The 21,091-nt window shown below is 53.6% G+C and overlaps 1 protein-coding gene across 1 annotated transcript; it reads left to right on the top strand.

Moving 5' to 3' along the window:
• Positions 1–7,505: 7,505 nt before the first annotated feature.
• On the top strand, positions 7,506–17,187 carry SCART1 (scavenger receptor family member expressed on T cells 1; the record flags this gene model as incomplete). Its single annotated transcript, XM_079138418.1, is given in 13 exon segments — positions 7,506–7,717; positions 9,021–9,338; positions 10,187–10,483; positions 11,362–11,670; positions 12,066–12,371; positions 12,548–12,865; positions 12,943–13,257; positions 14,541–14,617; positions 14,619–14,636; positions 14,638–14,860; positions 15,009–15,077; positions 15,150–15,464; positions 17,063–17,187. Coding segments are annotated over 13 exon segments (2,754 nt in total). The 5' UTR covers positions 7,506–7,653.
• Positions 17,188–21,091: the final 3,904 nt, after the last annotated feature.

Genomic DNA, 21,091 nt, shown 5'->3' with positions numbered 1-21,091 from the left:
TTTTCATTGTTGTGCAGCTTCTCATTCCTGGGATAGATTTAACTTGGTTGTACTGTGTCCTCTTATTTATTTACTTAACAAATTTACTGCACTGTAAATTATGCACCATAAAAACCACCCAGCGAATGACTTTAAAAACAAGTTTTTTGGGTTGTACATCTGCCACCTCAAACCAGTTGTGGAACATTTCCATCATGCCTGCCTTCTTTATATGTTGTTGAACCTGATTGGTTAATGTTTTCTCAAGATGTTTACATCTTTGTTCAGGAGATAATGTTGGTCTGCATTGTTTCATGCAACGTTTTTGCTGGTTTTAATATGAGGGTAATGATGACTCAGAACATACTGAAAATTGCTGAATTTGTTCCTTTTTCTAGAATACTCTGTGTGAACTGTTCTTTCTTTCTTAAGTATTTGGTAGGATTCACCAGTGAGATGATCTGGGCCCTAAGTTTTCAGTTTGGAAGGTTTTAAACTAAGGATTCAAGTTCTCTAATAGACAGAGGATATTCGGGTACTCCATTTCTTGGTTAGGGACTTTGGTCATCTGTCTTTCAAGGATTCAGTTTCCTCACCACTGACAAATTTATGGGCAGACAGCTGTGTCCAGTGTTTTCTTATTATCTTGTATGTGTCCAGCGTCTGTGGAGATTTCAGTTCCTTAATTCTTGATGTTGGTAATTTGTCTTTCCTCCTTTCCTTCAACGTTCTGGCTAAAATGTACATCCAGTTGGTTGATCTCAAAGAACCAACTATTGGGTTCATTAATTTTCTCCTTTCTATGGTTTCAGTTTTGCTTATTTCCGCTCTTAAGTTTATTTTCTTCTGTTTGTTCTTTTCTCCAGTTTCTTAAGGAAAAATGTAAATTATTGATTTTAGAGCCTCCTTTTTTTTTCTTTTTTTTTGCTTTTTAAAAAATTTTAAAATTTGTTCTAATTAGTTGTACATGGCAGTAGAATGCATTTATACATTTTGATAAATTGTACATAAATGGAGTATGATTTCTCATTTTTCTGATTGTACACATTGTAGGATAAATTGGTCATGCAGTCATATATGTACATAAGGTAATGATGTCTATTTCCCTCTACTATCCTTCCTACCCCCATACCCCTTCCCTCCCTTCACTCCCCTCTACCTGATATAAAGTAACTCTATTCTTCCCTAGCGACCCCTGCTTATTGTGAATTAGCATTCACATATTAGAGAAAAAATTCGGTCCTTGTTTTTTGGGGTTTGGTTTATTTTGCTTAGTATGATGTCTCTAGCTCCAGCCATTTACCAGAAAATGCCATAATTTCATTCTTCTTTAAAGTTGAGTAATATTCCATTGTGTATGTGTGCGTGTATGTGTGTGTATACACATGTATATAACATTGTATATAACGTGTGTGTGTGTGTGTGTGTGTGTGTGTGTGTGTGTGTGTGAATCCATCCCATTTATTGGGATTTAACTTCTTGTGCTTTAGAGGTCATGTTAGGTAAGTCAGACCCTAGGCTGATTTCTTCTATTAGGCACAGGGTCTCTGTTCTAGTGCCTAAGTCTTTGACCCACTTTGAATTGAGTTTGTGCAGGGTGAGAGATAAAGGTTTAATTTCATTTTGTTACATGTGACTTTCCATTTTCCCCAGCACCATTTGTTGAACAGGCTATCTTTTCTCCAGTGAATGTTTTTGGCACCTTTGTCTAGTATGAGATAACTGTATTTATCTGGGTTTGTCTCTATGTCTTCTATTTGGTACCACTGGTCTATTTGGTTTATTGTTTCCTTCATATTGTTTCAAGGATTTCTGTTTGGTTTTTTTTTTGAGAATCTCTATCTATTTGTTGAAATGATCTTTTCCTTCCTGCAGGTGCTCTTTCAGCTTATTGGTATTATCGTTCATTGCCTGCATTTGCTCTCTTATCTCAACCTTTGCTTCGCGAATCATCTTAATCATGTATAATCTGAAGTCCTTTTCTGACATTTCTTCTACCATACTGTCATTGAATTCTATTAATATAGAATCTAGATTTGTTTGGATCATTTTCTTCCCTTGTTTTTTCATGTTGTTCATGTATCTTCCCCTCTAGCAGTGCAGATCTGGGGTATTGCGGATTTCCCCCTATAGGCTTATAGTGGCCCTATAGGTTTCCAAAACCTTTTCTGACAATGAACTTCCAGTCTCCAGCAGGTGTCTGAGGAGGATTTACCCCACCTAAAGATCGGAGCTACAGGCTTCCAGGATTATCCAAGATGGCTGCTCTGGCTTCCAAATGTGTTGGCAAATGGGAAGCTGCAGCTCAGGGTGTGGACATGGTCAGCTGGAGGTCCTGGAGGCGGGATGCAGTTGATCCGGCAGGGGTCCTGGAGGTCTGGTGTGTTTGGTGTGGTTGTGGGATCCTGGAGGCTGGGTGCAATCAGTCGGTCTGGCGTCCCGGTGATAGGGCGCAGTCAGTTGGTCTGGGGGTCCTGGCAGCAGGGAGCAGTCAGTCAATGTGAGGGTCCCAGAGGCAGGGAGTGATCCGTCGGGCTGAGAGATCCTGGAGACGGGGCTCAGTCACTCCGGCCAGGGATCCTGCTGGGCCTGGCTGTTGTCTCAAAATGGCGGCAGCCACATGTAATCAAACCTGCAGGTACTGTAACAGTGAACTTCCAGGCAGCAGCAGGCAGCTGGTTCTCCACTGGTGGTCGCCCGATCAGTTTGCTGACTGTTGTCAGATGATCAGGAGGTGAACCTCGAGCGTTGGGTGATGGATAGGTGTAAGGCAGGTGATGGACAGGCAAGAGGCAGGCAAATGGTGGATGATAGGCGCCTGCCAGTGAGCAATCTGCACTCAAAAAAGGCGTCGATATGCTGGCAGAATGCAGGTGATTACAGCAGACAAATGGGGTAAACAGCAGGGGATCGATAAGCAGCAAAAACTGCCTCACCAAGAAACAGATATCCTCTACTTGAAACCAGAGTTACGGAGCAACAAGGAACACAGCCTCCCTCTAGTCCACCATCTTGGATCTCCTCTGGTACCACTGGTCTATGTGTCTGTTTTGGTGCCAATACCATGCTGTTTTTAATACTATAGCTCTGTGGTATAGTTTGAGGTCTGATATTGTGATGCCTCCTGCTTCACTTTTCTTGCTAAGTATTATGTTGGTTATTCTGGGTCTCTTAATTTTCCAAATGAATTTCATGATTGCCTTTTCTAGTTCTATGAAGAATGTCATTGGGATTTTAATAGGAATTGCATTAAATCTGTATAACACTTTTGGTAGTGTGGTCATCTTAACAATATTAATTCTGCCTATCCAGGAGCAGGGAGGTCTCTCCATCTTCTAAGGTCTTCTTCAGTTTCTTTCTCTAGTGTTCTGTAGTTTTCATTGTAGAGGTCTTTCACCTCTTTTGTTAGATTGATTCCCGTAGAACCTCCTTCTTTTTGAATAGAGGAATTTAATGTGTTAGTTTCTCACTAATCCCAGTTTAGTTGTAGCTCACAAATTTTGATTTGCTGTATTTTAATTTTCACTTAGTTCAAAAAGTTTTCTGATTTCCCCAAAATAAAAGGCTTCATTTTGTCCCATGGATTATTTTGAAATGTGTGGTTTAATTTTCAAATATTTGAGGACTACCTAGATAAATATGTTGATGATTTTAACTTCAATTATAATAGGATCAGAGGGCATATTTTGCATAATTTCTATTTTTTAAAATTTCCCAGGATTTATTATATGGCTTAGAGTCTGCTCTATACTGGTGACTTTTTGTGTTAAAAGAAGGGATTTTCTGATGCTGTTAATGGATGATGTTTGTGTTAGACAACTTTCTGTCCTTATGAAAAACTGCCTGAGAAATTCAACCTGAAGGTGGTAAGGTTTATTTTGTCTCAATTTTAGAAGTTTCAGTCACCTGGTCTGGTGGCTTTGGGCCTGTGGTGAGGCAGTCTATCAGGGCAGATGTGTGTGGTGGAGGAAAGCTACCCTCCTCATGGCAGCCAGAAGGGAGGGGTGGGGGAGGGGGTCCCCTGCAGGATAAGCCTTCAAGGTCATCCCTCCAATGACCCATGCCCTCCAACCAGGCCCCGCCACCTCCTCTAAATCGTGAATCCACGAACAGAAGATTGATCACTGCTCTGCTCAGGGCTCTCACGGCCTGATGGCCTCTCACAGCCCCACTCTGAACACTGCTGCATTGGGACCAAGCCTCCAACAAGGAACTTCTGGAGGACATTCAAGATGCAAACCACAACAGTGCTGGACATGAATTCGAGGTCAAGTCTTCATATCCTAGCCGACTGTCCACCTCCTCTACTGATTACTGAGAAAGGAGTGCTGGCTTGTCCAAGTGCATTTGTGAGCTTGCCCAGTGTTTCTTCAAGTTGTGTTGGATTGTGCTGCGTGTATTCAGCTCTGCCGCTGTGTGCCTTTGCACCGAAGGTTTTGTTTTCTTACCAAATTGACACATTTATCATTGTATAATGCCATCTCGTAATATTTCTTATTCTGAAGTCTTCTTTATTTGATCTTAATACAATTAACCCATAGTTCTATTAGTATTTTTATTTATCTTTTTTCATCTTTAAATTGTAAACTTTGTCATTTTACTTAAAGTGGGTGTGTTGTAGACAGCATACAGTTAGGTCTTTGAAAATTTTTTGTTTTGAAATAATCGTAGAGTCAGGAATTTGCTAAGAAGCATGTGGGGAGATCCTGTGTGTGTCTTACCTACCCTTCTCCAGTTTAGTTTAGCACTGTGCATAATTACAGTGCAATATCAAACCAGGAAATCAACATTGATACAACTGTGGAGCTTATTAAGAGTTCACCAGTTACCTGTGCATCCTGTGTGTGTAACTTGTGATTTTGTCACACATGTGACTTCAAAGAGCCATCACAGTGAGCAAGTTCCTTAGCTGCACCTTTACCATGGGCTCCCCCTTTACAGTTACCCCTTCACCCTCACTTACCTGATCCAATTGTGATCCATCTCCATGTTACTTCAAAAATGCTTATAATGGAACCGAGCAGCATGTCTCTTTTGGGGATCAGCTTTTTCTATTCAGCATATTTCCTTGGGTTGCTCCAAGTTGTTGCAGGTATAAATGGTCCATTCCTTCCATCGCACGACCATTTCTTGTGCTCTTCACCCACTGAAAGACATTGGGACTTTCCAGTTTCTGGCTAATATGAATGTAACTGCTGAGTGTTGCGTGTTCAATGTCATCGCTATTTTAGAGAAGACTCTGACAATTCTGCTGTGATGGTTAGTTTCATGTGTTAACTTGACTGAGTCACAGGGTGCCCAGATATTTGGTCAAACATTATTGTGAATGTTTCTAGGGTGTTTTGGATGAGTTAACATTCAAATTGACTGACTCTGTAATGCTGATCGCCTTCCTAATGTGGGAGAGCCCATTTCAAGCAGTAGTAGGATGATCGGCAGTGTAAGGTCTTTACTCTTGCCCCCACTAAAACTTTGACAGTTTGGAGCACTGCTTCTATGCACGTGGGGTGCCACCTCAGGAAACATCGTGACTTTGCCTTCAAGTAAAATGTACATGACAAATTCAGGAGATGAGGGGCGGCTCATCCTGCCTGCTTCTGCTTCTGCCTGTCGTGCCCCCTTCCCTGATGGAATCCTCTGTTACTGTCTTCTTCCTGCTCAAGAGCTCTCTTTGGCCCAGGTCCTTTGGCAACTGTACTCTGGGGCAGGTCTTTACTTCCCCACCTCCAGGGGGCAGCTTCACCAGGCACGGGTGGGCAGGTGGCTGTTCCACTCCACTGGCTTCCCTCTTGGAGGGAGACTGCTGGCATCCAGGTTGGCAGCACAGCCTTCTGTGTGGCTGCTTTAGGACTTTCCCCCTAGTCTTCAGTTTTCAGAAGTCTCATTGTGATGTGTCTTGCTGTGAATTTCTTTGAATTTATCTTACTTGGGGTTTGCTCATCTTCTTAAATCTGTAGGTTTGTGTTTTTCACCAAGTTCAGGGAGGTTTCAGCAATTATTTCTTCGAATCCATTTTTGGTTCTGCACTCTCTCCTTTACTTCCTGAACGTCCAGTGACACAATTCTTAGAACTTTTTCTGTCCAACAGATTGGGGCTCTACTAATTTCTCTCCTTTTTTGGTGAATGAATTCTATTGGTTTGTCCTCAAATTTATTGGTGCCATCTTCTGTCATTTCCATTTTAGCATTGAGGCCATTCACCAAGATTGAAAAAAAAAGGTTATTATATTTATAGTTCTGTGATATCTGCTTTTAAATAGCAGCTTTATTGAGATATAATTAATGTACAACAAATGCACTCTTCCAAAGCATATGATGCAGGAATGTCAGGATATTTAGAATCATGCCGCATCACCATTAGCTACTTTCAGGACCATCATCCTCTCAGAAGGGACCCTTTGCCACATCCTCCGGCCCAGGCCCCCGCCTGGGGCTCCTGTTCTGGACTTTTCGTGTGAACGGGATCACATACAGAGTCCCTGTGCATTAACGAACACGTGCTTCCGGGGCTCATCTGCACTGCGGCCTGTCAGTGCTGGTGGTGAGTGACATTTGTGTAGAGGACATGCCGCATCTCTCTGATTCACTCACTGGCCGCTGCACTCTGGACTGTCTTCGTTTTTGCCGACGATACACAATGCTGCTGTGACTGTTCCTGTACAGGACTTTGTGTGGACATAAAGTTCCATTTCTCTTGGAGATATGCCTAATGGTGGAATTGCAGGGTAGCAGGGCACCTTCTGTGGTTGCACTGTTCTCCCATCCCACCAGCAAAGGATAAGAGTTCTGCTTGCTCCACCTCCTCACCATTGCCTCATTGTTATAACTTCTGTTTCTTTGGTAAGCTTTCTGCTTTTTTCCCATTTGTTTCATTTGAAACATATTTGCAATTTGCGACTTACTGTGGGAGCATTTTTCTGACAGTTTCCAAACACTTTCAGGTAATTCTGACATCTAATCCCTCTTGGTATTGGCATAAGCTGATGGTCTTTTATCCCCCAGATTGTAGCTCTCTCAGTTCTTCATGGGGTGAGTGATCTCGGCCGTCCCTGGGCATTCTGCTGGCACATCAGGAGACTCTTGATCCTAGCACGTCTTCTCTTTGAGCAGGCAAGCACCCAGGCTGGCATGCGATGCTGCTGCCTGCTCCATGGGCTTTGGTTTCTGTGGCACCTTAGTCTCCAAAACCTCCCGAAGTACCCTAGTCTGCCTTAGCCTTATGGTGCTGCTGACTCTGCCCAATCTCTAGGGCACTGCCCGTGGGGGCAAAGGTGCTGGCCTGGGCTGTCTGGGCATGGTCTTGCCATCTGTGCTGGTGCAGGAGCTAGAGCTGGAGTGTGGAGAGACACGGGCTGGCTGCTGTGCTGCTGGGGGCAGATGGGCCACCTGTCGATTGTGGGGTCTGGCTAAGGCTCCCCATCAGCAGTTATCAGCAAGGGAGGAAAGCCCCAGCCTGGGCCCCTTGCTCACGTCTGGCGGCGCATGGGGCCAGCAAGGTCATTGGCTGCTCTGCTCACAGAGGGAGACATCTGCCGACTCACCCTGGAAAGGCCTCCTGTCCCCATTGGCCCAGGCCAGTGGTGGCTTCACATCTATAGACCCAACTCCGGGCCACGACCTCCACCATTGCCTCAGTGCTCTGAAAGCTGACTGAGCCACAAGCTCCGTGGAACCATGTGGGCAGCTCTCTGGACCTTGTGGCTGGGGCCCTTTCTCACTCTCAGGGCAGTCCCCATCGGTGAGTTTCTCCTTCATCATCCACAGGACTTTCTGGAGGCAGTGGCTCTGTGGATGCCCAGGCCCTGGGACACAAGCATCCCCTGCCACCTCCACCTGTCTGCCTGGCTCTCATTAGCCCGGAGGCTGGTGGGACACCCTCAGGAGGGATATGGGCTGTAAAGGACCCGACCTCTGACTGAGAGGGTCCAATCCCAGCGTAAGCTTGGAGCTCAGGTGCAGGTCTGGGTTGGCACCTGGCCCCAGGGACCCAGATGGACACTCAGTGCTGATAGGTCCTGTGGGGGCTGCTGTCCCCTGGGTTAGGGTTGGGGCCCACAGGGCAGTGAGGGCAGCATGGAGTCCCGGGGTGTGTGTGAGGGGCTACTGGGTCAAGAGTAGAAAGCTACAGAGAAGGAGACCTGCAGAAGAGATAGCACGTGAGACTGGACATGACAGGGAGCCCAGGTTGAGTGTGCAAGAGTGTGCATGCGAGAAGGCATGGTGGGCATCTGCAGGGGTCTGCAGCTTGCAGGGCCCTTGAAACTGAAGGAGGAATACTGCTCTGGCTGGGCTCGTCCAGGCTCAGCAGGGAGGTAGCCCTGTGTGGACAGAAGCCACAAGGTGGGAGTGTAGTTAGAGCCTGTGGGCAGCTGGGGGACAGCGGCAGAAGGGGCGGGCACTGGCACCTACAGAGGTCAGTGGTGTGTTGCTGTGGCTGGGGTCATGGTTGAGGGCTTTGTGCTGGTGTTCAAGACGGCAGACCAGAGTGTGATCCTTCCATAAACCGGGTGGGAAGGGATGAGGAGGGATGAGGAGGGTCTTGGTGGAGGAGTGCAGGGCAGTGATGGTCAAGGGCCCTGCAGGAGACACAGGCTCCCTGGGGAGGGAGAGACACAGGGCCATCTCCCTCTCTCTGAGCCCAACCCCATATGGGACCTTCTCTCTTCTGAGGGTACAGGGTCCACCAGAGTCTCTGGAGGTGAGTTTGGGGGACTGCAGAGTTTCAAATGGAAGTGGGAGCACAATATCTGGGAGCTCCTGGCCTCCAAGGACAGGGGGACTTCCTTGCTTTGCAGGGCATTACCATGATGTTGGTGCTCCAGGCTAGGGAGGGATCAGGGAGAAGAATTGGGGGAGACATGGGGTAGCGGACTGGTCTCCATGCAACCCCCATCATCTTTCCAGAATTGCACTGGGGTGCTGATTTGCAGAGAAAGTCCTTGGAAGCAGCCCCAGGAGGATTCAGCCTGCTCACAGTCTGGTTCCTCTCTCCACCAGACCCAGGGGCATTCTGCCCTCTAACCAGACCTGTCCTTCCCAAGACAGCTCTGGTGACCTGAGGCTGGCACTCAGACAGAGTGCGTGCGACGGAGTGGTGCAGGTCCGACGTGATGGGGAATGGGGACACTTGTGCAACCAGGAGTGGACGCTGGCAGAGGCCTCTGTAGTCTGCAGGCAACTGGGCTGTGGCCGTGCAGTTGGTGCCCCCAAGTATGTTCCGCTACCAGGAGAGGTGGCTCGGCCCTGGCTGCACAATGTGTCCTGCCAGGGCAGTGAGTCCTCCCTCTGGGAGTGCAGCCTGGGCGCTTGGAGTCAGAGCGCATGCCCCCACGAGTGGGTGGTGGTTGCTCTCTGTGCAAGTGAGTAGGGTGGGAGGTTGGGGGTGGGTCTGGAGGACCCCTGTGAGGCTGGGGAGGACCTGGGGAGGGTTGGGAAGGGGACAGACCTGGGGGAGCGGAGGGGTGGGTTTGAGGCTCTCTGGCAGGGGGTTCTTGGTCAGGCCCTGGAGCACTCTGACTGCAAGTTGCTGCCATCTCTTTTTCCTGGATAGTCCCTGTGTGTTAGAATCCTTTGCTGTTCTTTCAGATGCTAGGCCCTACTCCATGGGCTGGTGCCGGGCCTGAGGTGTAGGATGATGGGCCAACTGAACAAGGGTCCTGCTCCACTGAGCTTAGGCTGCTTTAGTGAAGCGGGGCAGGCTTTAGGAGGGCCCAGAGGCCACACAGGCGTGCACTTACGGTTTCTACGTAGATGGCTGAAAGGCAAGTCCTCTCCTTTGGATGTCTGGCTTGACATTGTTCAGCTATGTCTGGGTGCTTTGTGTGGCCAGGAGCTAATGATGACCCTCATTGCATCTGGTCACTGGAGCAGAGCCTCTTGAAAATACCCTATAGAGTCTTGGGGATTAGTGTGAGGCCACCATGAAGGCCTTGCTAAAACATGCTGAAGACTTCAAGGGGGTGACCACAGAGCATTGGACAGGGTCACTGGACTCTGAAATCTGGTCCTGACTCCATTTCCTGAAGGAGAGGTAGGCAGATCTGCACTGTTGTTCCTGGCTCTTACGCTGAAGACAGTACCAGGTAGGCACTGTCATGGCCACACAGAAGCATCTGGAAAGATCTGTCACCAGGGTGTCTGCAGCCTTCAAGTGACCATGTGCCTAGCAGAGTCTGAATCTTTTGTAACATGGGCCTGTGCTTCACAGATGGCACTTTTCGGGAGGTCCGGCTGGTGAAGGGCCACAGTCCCTGTGCAGGACTCCCTGAAATCAGGAATGTGAATGGGGTGGACCGCCTCTGTGGCTTGCACCTGGAAGAGGCCACAGTGTTCTGCCAGGAGCTGGGGTGTGGCCCTGCACTCCAGGCCCCCCGCCAAGGTGTGGGCATCATCAGGAAGTACATGGTTTGCAGGGGCACAGAGCCCACCATCCGCAACTGCAGACTCAACAACAACCTGCGCAGTGGCTGTGACCTCCAGCTGGACGCAGAGGTGATCTGCTCAGGTGAGGCTGTCATGCCATGCTCCCAGGGTCCCTCAGGTGATGCCAGGCCTGGGCACTGCAGAGGTGCCAGGGAGCCATCCTGCCTGAGGCCTTGGGTGCAGATCATTGTGGGTGCAGTGTTCATGGCTGGTCCTCTTCATGGCACCTGCACAGATGGCTCTCAGAAGGGATGACAAGCAGGCTGGGAAGTCAAGGGAAAGCCAGAGAGGAGAGGACTGTTTGAAAAATCTGAAATTCTCTAGCTCACAGTTGCCTTTGGTAGGGACCTAGAGATAAAGGGCCCAGGAAGTGCTTTAGTAGGTGCTGCCGAGTGCGAACGGGCAGGCTGCAGGTGTGCTGAGGTCTGTGTGCTGCACCACACAAGAGTGGAGCAGGTTTCTGGCGACCCAGAGAGGTGCCAACTCAGCACACCCAGCCACGTAGGGGTCCTTGCTGAAGGTGCAGGGCTGACCCAATTCAGCTGAGATAGTTGCAGGCTAACAGGCACTTGGTCAGTTCCTCCCAGCCCTGTCTCAGGTGTGTGTGAGCTGCACTGCACTGAGTATGGGGGGCACAATCTACCAGCCATGGTGCCCACAAAAGGCAGTGCCCTCTGGCCTGAGGGGACCTTGATCTTACCTCTGAAATTGCAAACGAACTTGATACTACCACCTGGACAGGCAGAGACTGTGACAAATGTGCCTGTCAGAGCAGGTGACCCTGACCTCTGGCGTTAGGTCTATGGTGATGGGCCAGTTTTTGGCTGTATCGGGCAGACCACTGGACCCAGACAATATTCCCTGGCTTGAGCCTCCTGTGGGTGTAGTTGAAAGGGTTAGCTCAGGGCCATTCATCTGACAACACCTATCTCCCACCTGAGTGAATGTCGATTCTACCAGGACACATGGAGGCCCGGCTGGTGGGCGGCGAGCACCCCTGTGCTGGGCGCCTGGAGGTTCGTCGGGGCCTGAGCTGGGGCACTGTCTGCCACATGGACCTGGACCTGCCCACAGCCCACGTGGTGTGCCGGGAGCTGCAGTGCGGGTTGGCCGTGTCCACAGTCCAGGGCGCCCTCTTTGGCCAGGGCTCAGGGCCCGTGTGGACGGAGGCCTCCCGCTGTGCGGGCAACGAGTCCCTGCTCTTCCACTGCCAGAGGGAGCCGGGGCACCAGTGCACGCATGACCAGGATGTGGGACTCAGGTGCTCAGGTGAGGCCTAGCGTGGACCACAGAGGTCAAGCCCTGTCTTTCTTGCCAATGTTCCTCCATGGACCAAACCTATGGCTCTGAGGCGAGGCCCTAAGGGTCCTTTAGGGCAGGAGTGTGTGTGCAGGAAGTGTTTGGTTCTGCTGGTTGAAAGGAGGGGAGGAAAGGAAGGGGAAGGATTCTGGCTATTTAGGGATAGAATCAAGGGCCACCCTGCATACTGGGGGCTCCTCTGCAGAGTTGTAGGAGCTGAAGGCTGATTCTCTGGTAGGTGGGGGGCTACAGGAATCAAGGTTCCACTCTGTAAGCAGCACACTGGGTACGAAAGAAAGAAATGGCCAAGCAGGGTGGCTTTTAGGGTGTGCGAATCCGGGCCACAGGACTCCGTCTCTCCCCAGAATTCCGGCTGGTCAATGGCAGCAGCAGCTGTGAGGGCCGCGTGGAGCTCCAGGTGCAGGGGTCCTGGGCGCCCCTCTGTGCCACCCACTGGGACTTAGAAGATGCCACCGTCCTCTGCCACCAGCTGAATTGCGGCAGGGCTGTGGCCACACCCCCAGGAGGCCACTTTGGGGAAGGAGGAGCTCCCCTCTGGCCAGATGTATTTCACTGTGTGGGGACAGAGCCCTATTTGTGGAATTGCCCGGTGAGCACGCTGGGGGCCCAGGTCTGTGCCCCAGGAAATTCGGCCTCTGCCCTCTGCTCAGGTGGGTGAGTAGGATCGTGGCAGAGGAAAAGGGAGGTCGGCAGGAGGTTGGAAAAGTGCTCAGAGAGCGCACTCCAAGTGTGCTGAGAGTGGGCGGGGCTTTGCGGGGTGGGCTTTGCCCCTTTCTAGGCCGGGGCCACTAACCCTGAGACCATGGGACCCCTCTTGCTCCTCTAGGTCTCCTCGACGCCCTGCGTCTGAGCGACGGTCAGAGCCGCTGCGATGGCCGAGTGGAGGTCGCCCTAGACGGTGCATGGGGCCGCGTCCTGGACGACGCCTGGGACCTGCGAGGCGCCAGCGTGGTGTGCCGGCAGCTGGGGTGCGGAAGGGCAGAGCGAGCCTACGATGCGCCCGCCCCTGTCCGCGGTGTCCTGCGGGTGTGGCTGAGCCGCGCGCGCTGCATGGGCTCTGAGACTCGCCTGACCCAGTGCAATGTGTCCACGTTCCAGCTGGTGCCCGCGGGGGCCTCGCGGGACGTGGGCGTCGTGTGCTCTGGTGAGTGTGGAAACAGTCTCTTCCCCCAGCCCCCTGGCCCCCAGAGTCCAGGCGCCCCTGACTCAGTCTCTCCGCAGGGAGCCTGCGGGTGCGGCTGTCCGCTGGGCCAGGGCGCTGTGCCGGGCGCCTGGAGGTGCTGCACGGGGGCGAGTGGGGCACCGTGTGCGACGACTCCTGGGACCTGCAGGACGCGCACGTCGTCTGCAGGCAGCTGGGCTGTGGCCACGCCCTGAGCGCACCGGGGTCCGCCCACTTTGGGGCTGGGGCTGGACCCATCTGGATGGACGAGTTGGCCTGCATGGGCGATGAGTCTGCTCTGTGGCAGTGCCCGTCGGGAGGCTGGGGACAACACGACTGTGGGCACAAGGAGGACGCTGGGGTCTTCTGCTCAGGTGGGTGCCTTGTCTCCTGGTGTCTTCATGGGGGCGGTTGGGCATCTAGAAAGCCTCAGGGTTCCCATCTGGAATTCTTAATTTGGCCCATGTTACTGTGTGGACTTTCTGCAAACCACATTTAAGGTGGTATTATGAAGTTCTTGGCTCACACACCTGCCTCCCTCTTGGTGGACATTCTTGGGTCGGGGTTTGTCATTGTTCCCAGAGATAACCACTGTTGTGGTGGCCAGTCACCCTCAGGGTGGACATCACCATGGGCGGGCACTTATGGAGGTTCCAATCTCTGGCACTGCTTGGTGCAGGTGCCATGGAGTCTGTTCTGTCATAACCCACAATCCAAAGGGAGGGAGGTGGTGCTGATCTTACCCCAGTAGCCAAAGTTCCAGGCAGCCTTCCTTCAGTGCTGCTCCTAAGTTATCTTACTTAGTTATGGCCATTAAAAATTGTTATGATCTTGCTGGAGGCAATTTTTATCAAATTTTCTATAATTATCCTGGCACAGTTACATGAATGTTATTATCGCCCTTGAGGTATAATTTAAAGGGTCTCCATGCTGTACTCTGGGGTTGTATCATACAACCCTGCCACACATCACTCAGGGCCACACTGGGCATAACTAGACCTTGAGCCATCAGGATCAATGCCAATTTACAGCATGAAGCCCTGGACTAAATCATGGTTTTGACTTATTTTTTAATGTCATTAATCAAATTTTAAAAAAATTATTTTAAACTGACAACACAGTAAGTACATATTTGCTGGGTGCAGTGTGACGTTGCAGTGCACAGTGTACAGCGAGCCCTGGCCAGACCAGGGGACTGGCTCGAGCGTCCCCTCAACGTAGCCCACCTCTTGGTGTTGGGAAGATTCCAGTCTTCTCTACTTTCCACTCTGCAGTGTTCAGTTAATTGTTGACAGCACGGTTATCCTACCTGCCACGGGACACTGGGAACCAGCCCTCCTGTCCAGCTGCTCTGGCAGCCATGTCCACCTCCCTCCCCTCCCCTGCAAGAGGCTGTCGCACATCGGAGGTCGTCACTTCCCCTTCCTTCGTGGTGCGAGTCTTCTGAGTGAGGTGCCATCCCACCTGCCTGTGTCGCGGCCTTGTGCAGACAGGTCCTGGGTGTGCCGTCTTCCTCCAGGAGGTGGAGTTTGGGTCTTGCACCGAGGTGTTTGTTCCATCCTGATGCATCTGGCTGCCTCCTCCTGAGTGGTGCCCAGGGCCCCCCACTTCCACGCAACAGGCCTTCCTTCCTACAGGGTGTGCTTGTGTCCTGCAGAATCTGTGGCTCTGAGGCTCCAAGGAGGTCCTGGTGGCTGTGCTGGCTGGCTGGACGTACTCTACAATGGGACATGGGGGTTCTGTGTGCAGCAATGGCCCTCAAGGACATCTCCTTGACTATCATCTGCCAACAGCTGGGGTGCGGGGATCTGGGCTGGCTGGAGAACAAGCCATTCCCAGGGGCAGGTTCCAGCACCTCCTGGGTGGACAATGTCCAGTGCCGCAGGCTGCACAGTTCCACTCTGTGGCACTGCCCTTCTGCCCCCTGGGACCCACACTCCTGCGCTCTGGGAGAAGAGGCCTGGATCACCTGTGCAGGTGGGCATGGCTGTGCTGGGTGCCCTTCTGACAGTCACAGAGGGCTGAGGTCAAAGCTGTTCTGACCTGGAGCCATGGGGATCTGCACACTTCCTCTGAAGCTGCCCACCCATTAACACGCTTATACGTGTTGGGTGCTTGTGTACAGGACTTTCACCGACAAGGGCAAGGGCTTCTGGAGAGACCTTCAACTGTTCATCAGCCCTCAGCTGCCCAGGTATGCCTCTGTCCGCACGCAGGTGCCCCTGCCCCGCTGGTGCGGCCCGAGGTAACCTCTGCACCATTCCAGAGGAGGGCGCGGTGCGCCTGCGCGGCGGCGAGGACGGCTGCTCTGGACGCGTGGAGCTCTGGCACGGGGGTTCCTGGGGCACCGTGTGCGACGACTCCTGGGACCTGGCGGATGCCGAGGTCGTGTGCCGCCAGCTGGGCTGCGGACGGGCGGTGGATGCCTTGCGGGGCGCCGCCTTCGGCCCTGGCTCGGGGCCGGTGTGGCTGGATGAGGTGGGGTGTCGCGGCAGCGAGGCGTCCCTGTGGGGCTGCCCGGCGGAGCCCTGGGGACGTGGAGACTGCGAGCACAAGGAGGACGCGGGCGTGCGCTGCTCAGGCGGGCGCCCGGGGGCGTGTGCCTGCGTCCCCCTCCTCTGCTTGGCCACATCCCACAGGGTTCGGTTGGGTGCTCCTGGCACAGGCTGCCACCTGGGTCCTGGGTGCCTCTGCCGAGGGTGGCCAGGCAGCCCCTGGGTGCTGGCAGGTCGGTGCTGCTGGGGCGCCTCTGCCTCCCCATGCTGGTGCTCAGGCCATATTTCTCCAGCAGGTGTCCCTGGGACCACTGCATCTGGTAGGTGGCATCCTGTCCCCCCCCCCCCCCCCACCCCCAGTCCTTGTGTGCCTAGAGGCCCTGCAGTGGGGCTCAGCTCTGACTGCCCTGGGGACCTCTGGGAGCAGGTGTCCTGGTCAGACCCTGATCAGGTGATCCAGGCCCCTTCCCTGATGACAGCAGCTGTCCTTCCTGTGCCTGGGTGGGTGAGGAGCCTGTGAGGGGCCGAGGCCCAGGCCCTGGCCTCAGAGGGATTTTCCATGGTGCCTGGGTGGGCCCTTGCTTGCTGTGGCCTCTGGGATTTTGTGGCTCTAGGTCCACAGCAGAGCAGAGGCAGGGGCAGAAAGGCGCATAGTGCTCTTCCTGGGTGCATGGGCTGGTCGTGAGTCCTGTGCCCCGAACCTGGGCCTTCGCACCTGGGCCTTGTCCCCTGGATTTTCCTGGCTGAGCTCCGAGCCCTCTACCCAGGCCCTCACACCAGGACCTTTGTTCTGAGCCCTCCACTGGGGCCTGGGCACTTGGGCAGTCCTGTCCGTATCCTCTCACCTGAACCTTGAACCCTGGGCCTCCCCGCTAGGCACCTCTGCCATGGGACCCTCTGGCCATCTGAGGGGGAGCACTGCCTGTGGGGGGTGGCACTGAGGCCCCGCCCCATGCACTCCGCCCCCGAGAGGCTGAGGTCATCCAGACCCAGGGTCACAATGCCCCAGGCAGCCAGTACTCAGGAGGCCCCTCCTGCCCCCACAGCCCCTTCCCTGGCCCCTCCACCTGCTGCTGAGGCCTGGACCCTGCCTGGGATCGCCTGCCTAGTCCTTGGCTGTGTCCTGGGCCTCGTCCTTGTGGTGCTGGGTGTCCAGAGGTGCCACAGCAGCGCTGCCTGCATGGGTAGGTGGATGAGTGGGCATGGGGAGCAGGGTCCCTGGGGGCGGAGTCTGGGGCAGCTCTAGGGATGCCAGTGGGCAGGCCCTCTCTGCTCTGGCCGCTGTCCTGCCTGCTGCAGGGTCTTCCTAGCAGCCACCGCTAGGTGAGTTTCTGTGGAGCCACAAGGTGTCGGGGACCCGGGACCTGGGCTTGAGTCTCACTCCGTTTTGAGAAGACCTACAAAGAGAGTCCTCTTTCCTGGGCACCAAGGAGTCTCTCATCCATCCCTCACGCTGCCCTTTTATCTGGGGCCCGTCAGGGCGTGTCCAGGGCTTGGGACTGACCCCTTCCCCCCAGGACCCTTTGATCTGTGGTCCAGGGTGGGGCAGAGCATGACTGAAGGTCCTGCTGTGCAGAGGCTGTTGCAGAGGAGCTGGGTTTCTGCATGTGTGAGAGGCTCCAGGGGCCAGTGGGAGGGGCTCCGTCTGCAGGGGTGGTCCCTCTGTGAGTGGTTGCCTTCGCAGGTTCTGGACTGTCGGGACAGCAGCCCTCGGAGGGCGTGTATGAGGACATCGAAGCTGTCCCTGTCCGGGAGAGAGATGACGCGTCCCCAGAATCCAGGGACCCCCGTGCAGGAGGAGGACTATGACGATGCAAGCAGAGCTGGTAGGAGGGCCACCAGGATGAGGGGGAGGAGGCTGGGGCCCTGCTGAGCCCCACAGGTGTGCACCTCTTTGCCCTGGGGTCCGTGGTGCTGCTCTTGCTGTACTGCTCCCACGTGCAGGGCTCTGCTCTGGCCAGCACCTACATTTAAAAGGTCCCGAGTGGTTGCTTCTGTGTGTCTGGGTCCTCACTGCATCTCAGGCCGGGGCGTTGGACAGAGCCCTGTCCCTCAAGGCTGCTGCCTAGGCTGGAATCCTGCAGTGGGCAGGATGGTGCCCAGCAAGGTCCTGCTTCCCTTGGTTTCCCGTTGGAGCTGTGCTCAGTGTGCTTCCAACACCAGGTCCCTGAAGGCTGAAAGGGAGGCCCTGGGTGGCTGGTGGAGTTGGAGGGTCTCCATGTTAGAACAATCCCACGGCTGCACCCAGCCCGTCCCATCCCTCTGCGGCTTCCCCTGCCATGGGGACCAGGAGCTGAGCACTGGGGGGCTCTGGGAAGTCCCTGAGGACCACATGCACATATCTCTCCTAATCTCAGGTGGGGCTCCCGGCAGCCTGGTTCCTGGAGCTCAGGCTGGGAGTGAAGAGAGTGGGTGGCCCCTGGCCCAGCCCACGATGACCCTGAGATGACCTTCTGGGACTGTGAGCTGTGTGGTCCAGAGCATGAGATGAACCCAGCAGGCTGGGTGTCTTCCTTGCCCTCGTTCTCAAACCACATGTTGTTCAAGTGCCTTTGGCCTCACTCATTCCTCGCCAGTCCTCCAGGACTGTGCTCCAGGGTCCCCCTGTGTCCTGGGCCCCCTCTCTGCCTCTCCTTGAGCTTTGTGCCCCTGTGTGACCCATGCTTTGCCTGTTCCCAGCCCATGGTTTTCCTAGCAGCTGTCCCTGAGATGTTGGGTGAGGTTCCCCGATGAAGGTCCCATGGTGACCACCTTTGATGTGCAGGCAGGGACGTACTCCTCAGCAGGAAGCTAGTGTACCTCAGGCCCACCTCTCACAAGTGTCCTGGTCTGGATCCCAGCACATCCTGGACACTTGGTCACATGATCAGTGCATATGTGAGCACAGCCTTCCTGCCCCCCTTGAGCACTGCCGTCCAGGAGCACGTGCTCCATTTTGCCACCTACCCTGGCCACCCCTCCAGGAACACCTACTGCTTTGTCCAACACGGTGACTTGTACTCAATAAACATCATGGGGTACCCGGACAGACCTGAACAACTTCTGTAGTTGCACTTGGTCCCAGACGCCCTAAGCACACCGTGCTGGAGGTCGGCTGCCCTGTTACACGTCAGCAGTCCTGTGTCTCACTGTTCTCTAGATCACACCCTCTGACGTGGGTCATGAACTGCTCGGCCTGGGACACTCTCCAGGGCCTCGTAGTCAGATTTTGTTCAAAAACACTGACTTGGGCCTGTAGATGTCCTTGGGTGGCTGGAGTGGGCTGAAGAGGCTTGGCATTCTGTCCCTTCATTTGGGGTCTGCGTCCTCTGCTGCCTTCACCTTCAGGTCAGAGTCTCGTCAGCACCACACACAGGCTTGTGAAACACTCGACACATCCTTGTGCAAACTCTAACACGGGCTTCACTTGACCCCAGACTTGCCCTGCCTCCCTCTACCCCTTTTAAGACTAAAGACACCTGCCCATCCACCATGAAGGGGAACCACTGTACCTTGAAGGGAAATGATAAGAGGTGGGCATCCAGGTTCCTGGAAGATCTCTGCCTGTTCCCCAAGAAGTTCTGGCTGCTCCTCTGCTCTGTTAGCCTACCCCTCCACCCTCCGGAGTGCAGGAGCTGATTTGTGAGCCAAGCTCCACCTTCCCTTCTCTGGCCACTGAATACAGCCTTTTCTTTTCCATCCTTCTCGTGGACAAGGTTTTGTCTGGGGATGAGACTCTGAGTTGGGTAACGTCCCCTGTTTACCTCCATCTGCAACCATGTCCACTGTGTCCACCATTCCTTTCCCCCAACCATCATGAAAGCCACTGTGAGCACTCACCACAGGACCAAACATCTCTGACCCCACCATCTGTGGGAAATATGTTCCCTGATGTCATGCTTCCTTACTTTGGAATCCACTTTTTAAGAGTGAAAGTATTCATGGTTGATGAGGACGGGCCTGACAAAGTCCTGGTGGATAATGGTCCTCATGGTATTCCCTGTGTGTGTAGAATTTACCTTCCTGGTGTCCTGGTGAGCGGTGGATCCTACAGGAAGGCTCATGTAGAGTGGACCCTCCAGGTGTCCTGGTGGGCAGTAGACCTCCTGTTGGGCCATGGACCCTCCTGGTGAATCCAGGTGCATCCAGGTGGGGAATGGACTTTTTTCTGGGCAAGAACACTGCAATTGATGGGTGCGGTTGCCCCAAGTCTACTCTGGGTAGCTTGGGGTTTGGCGACTTTCCAACTGTTCATCCATATGGAGCAGACCTCCATGGAGTGTGGGCACTGGGCAGGACTTGGACGACCATGTGGAAGCTGTGTCCATGACTGTCAGGTCACCTAAAGCCTCAGAGTGCACTGGGGGCTCCCACAGTAGAAGAGGATCTGGCCCTCAGCTTCCCATTTCCCTGCTGGCTGCCTCGTCTTCCTTGTGGTGGTGCAGGCCTCTCTCTGCCCTGTCTGTCCCCTGCTCTTTGACCTTTGGAAGTATTGGAAGCCCCCAATTTGAGCAGGAGTGGTCCCAGCTTCTTCCTGCAGGAAATGGGGAAGTCTGCCACATGCCTTCAACTCTCAGTTGCATCTGTGGGAACTTCTTTAGAATTCTGGTGGGTGGAGTGAGCTTCTGGGGCTCCATTTGTCTTTGGGGCTGGCTTCCCGATGGGTCTGGATCAGGGCTGGGGTGTGGGGTGACCATGTGGGTGGTGACCTTTCCCTGTGTGATCAGTGTCCCTTCCTGTTCAAGGGACGATGGCACCTCTGCGTGCATCTCTGCCGTACAGCCCTCTCTCCACTCGTGTCCCTGGTCCTGGGCCTGCTGCAGTCTGCTCAAAAGGGCCCGCGGGGCTCTTGGTCTGTGCTGTCCCCTGTGATCCTGATAACTGCTCACTGAGGGGCCTTGGCTCTTGATCATGTACTGGGTCTCCATAAGTCAGGTTTCAGATTCTGGGATTTTCTTTGTGTTGACTGAGATCATTCTATTAAAAACCGATGGTCATTTCGAAATCTTTAGAATGTACAGATGCACAAGGAAAAGTGAAACAGTCACCTCACACTAGCGCCCAGCGTGAGGCCGCCCTCCAAGAAGTGAGCATGCTCAGCCGTGGCGAGCCTGTCCCTGCACACTCTATCTGCATGAGCGTTTAGAGGTGAGTTCAGTTCTCAAAGTCCACTTGGTGGGAATGCCACCTTCTCCTGTGCTTCCCCTTGACTGTTGGTCACCCACGGTGGCTCTCAGGTAATAAGCAGGTGTCTTCATGGCCTACTCATTTCCCCTCCTACAGATAATCCTTCCTTCATCTAACTGCCATCCATGACTGCACACTTGACTGTCTGTAGATGGGCCTTCCCCACGGGGAGCTGAGTGCCCTTCAGGCCTGCAGGCTTGAGTATGTTGATTAAATGGACAACTGTCTATTCCTGGTGTTCAGATCACGGAAGGACCCAGATCTTCAGCCACATCTAGTGAGTGAGGCAGAGAAAGACCTTACTTCCCCACTGGCCCTGGTCTCGGAGGCTGGGGCCATCAGGTCCTGGCTGGGAAGCAGTTCCTCAGCCTCACACTGGGGCTGCATGAGCCCCAGCTGCAGGAAGCCCAGTCTGGTCTCAGCACACACTGCTAGTGCTGTCTGGCTCCAGCATGGTGGGTGTGTGCAACTCCAGGTGACAGATGTCTGCTATGCTGTGGGGAGGCCCCGGGCGCTACCGTCTCAGAACAGCGTCACTGCAGCATCG

This window comes from Sciurus vulgaris (assembly GCF_902686455.1).
Source record: "Sciurus vulgaris genome assembly, chromosome: 4".
NCBI lineage: Eukaryota > Metazoa > Chordata > Mammalia > Rodentia > Sciuridae > Sciurus > Sciurus vulgaris.
The sequence above is the reverse complement of the archived record's forward strand: the minus strand, read 5'-3'. Positions and strand labels throughout refer to the sequence as shown.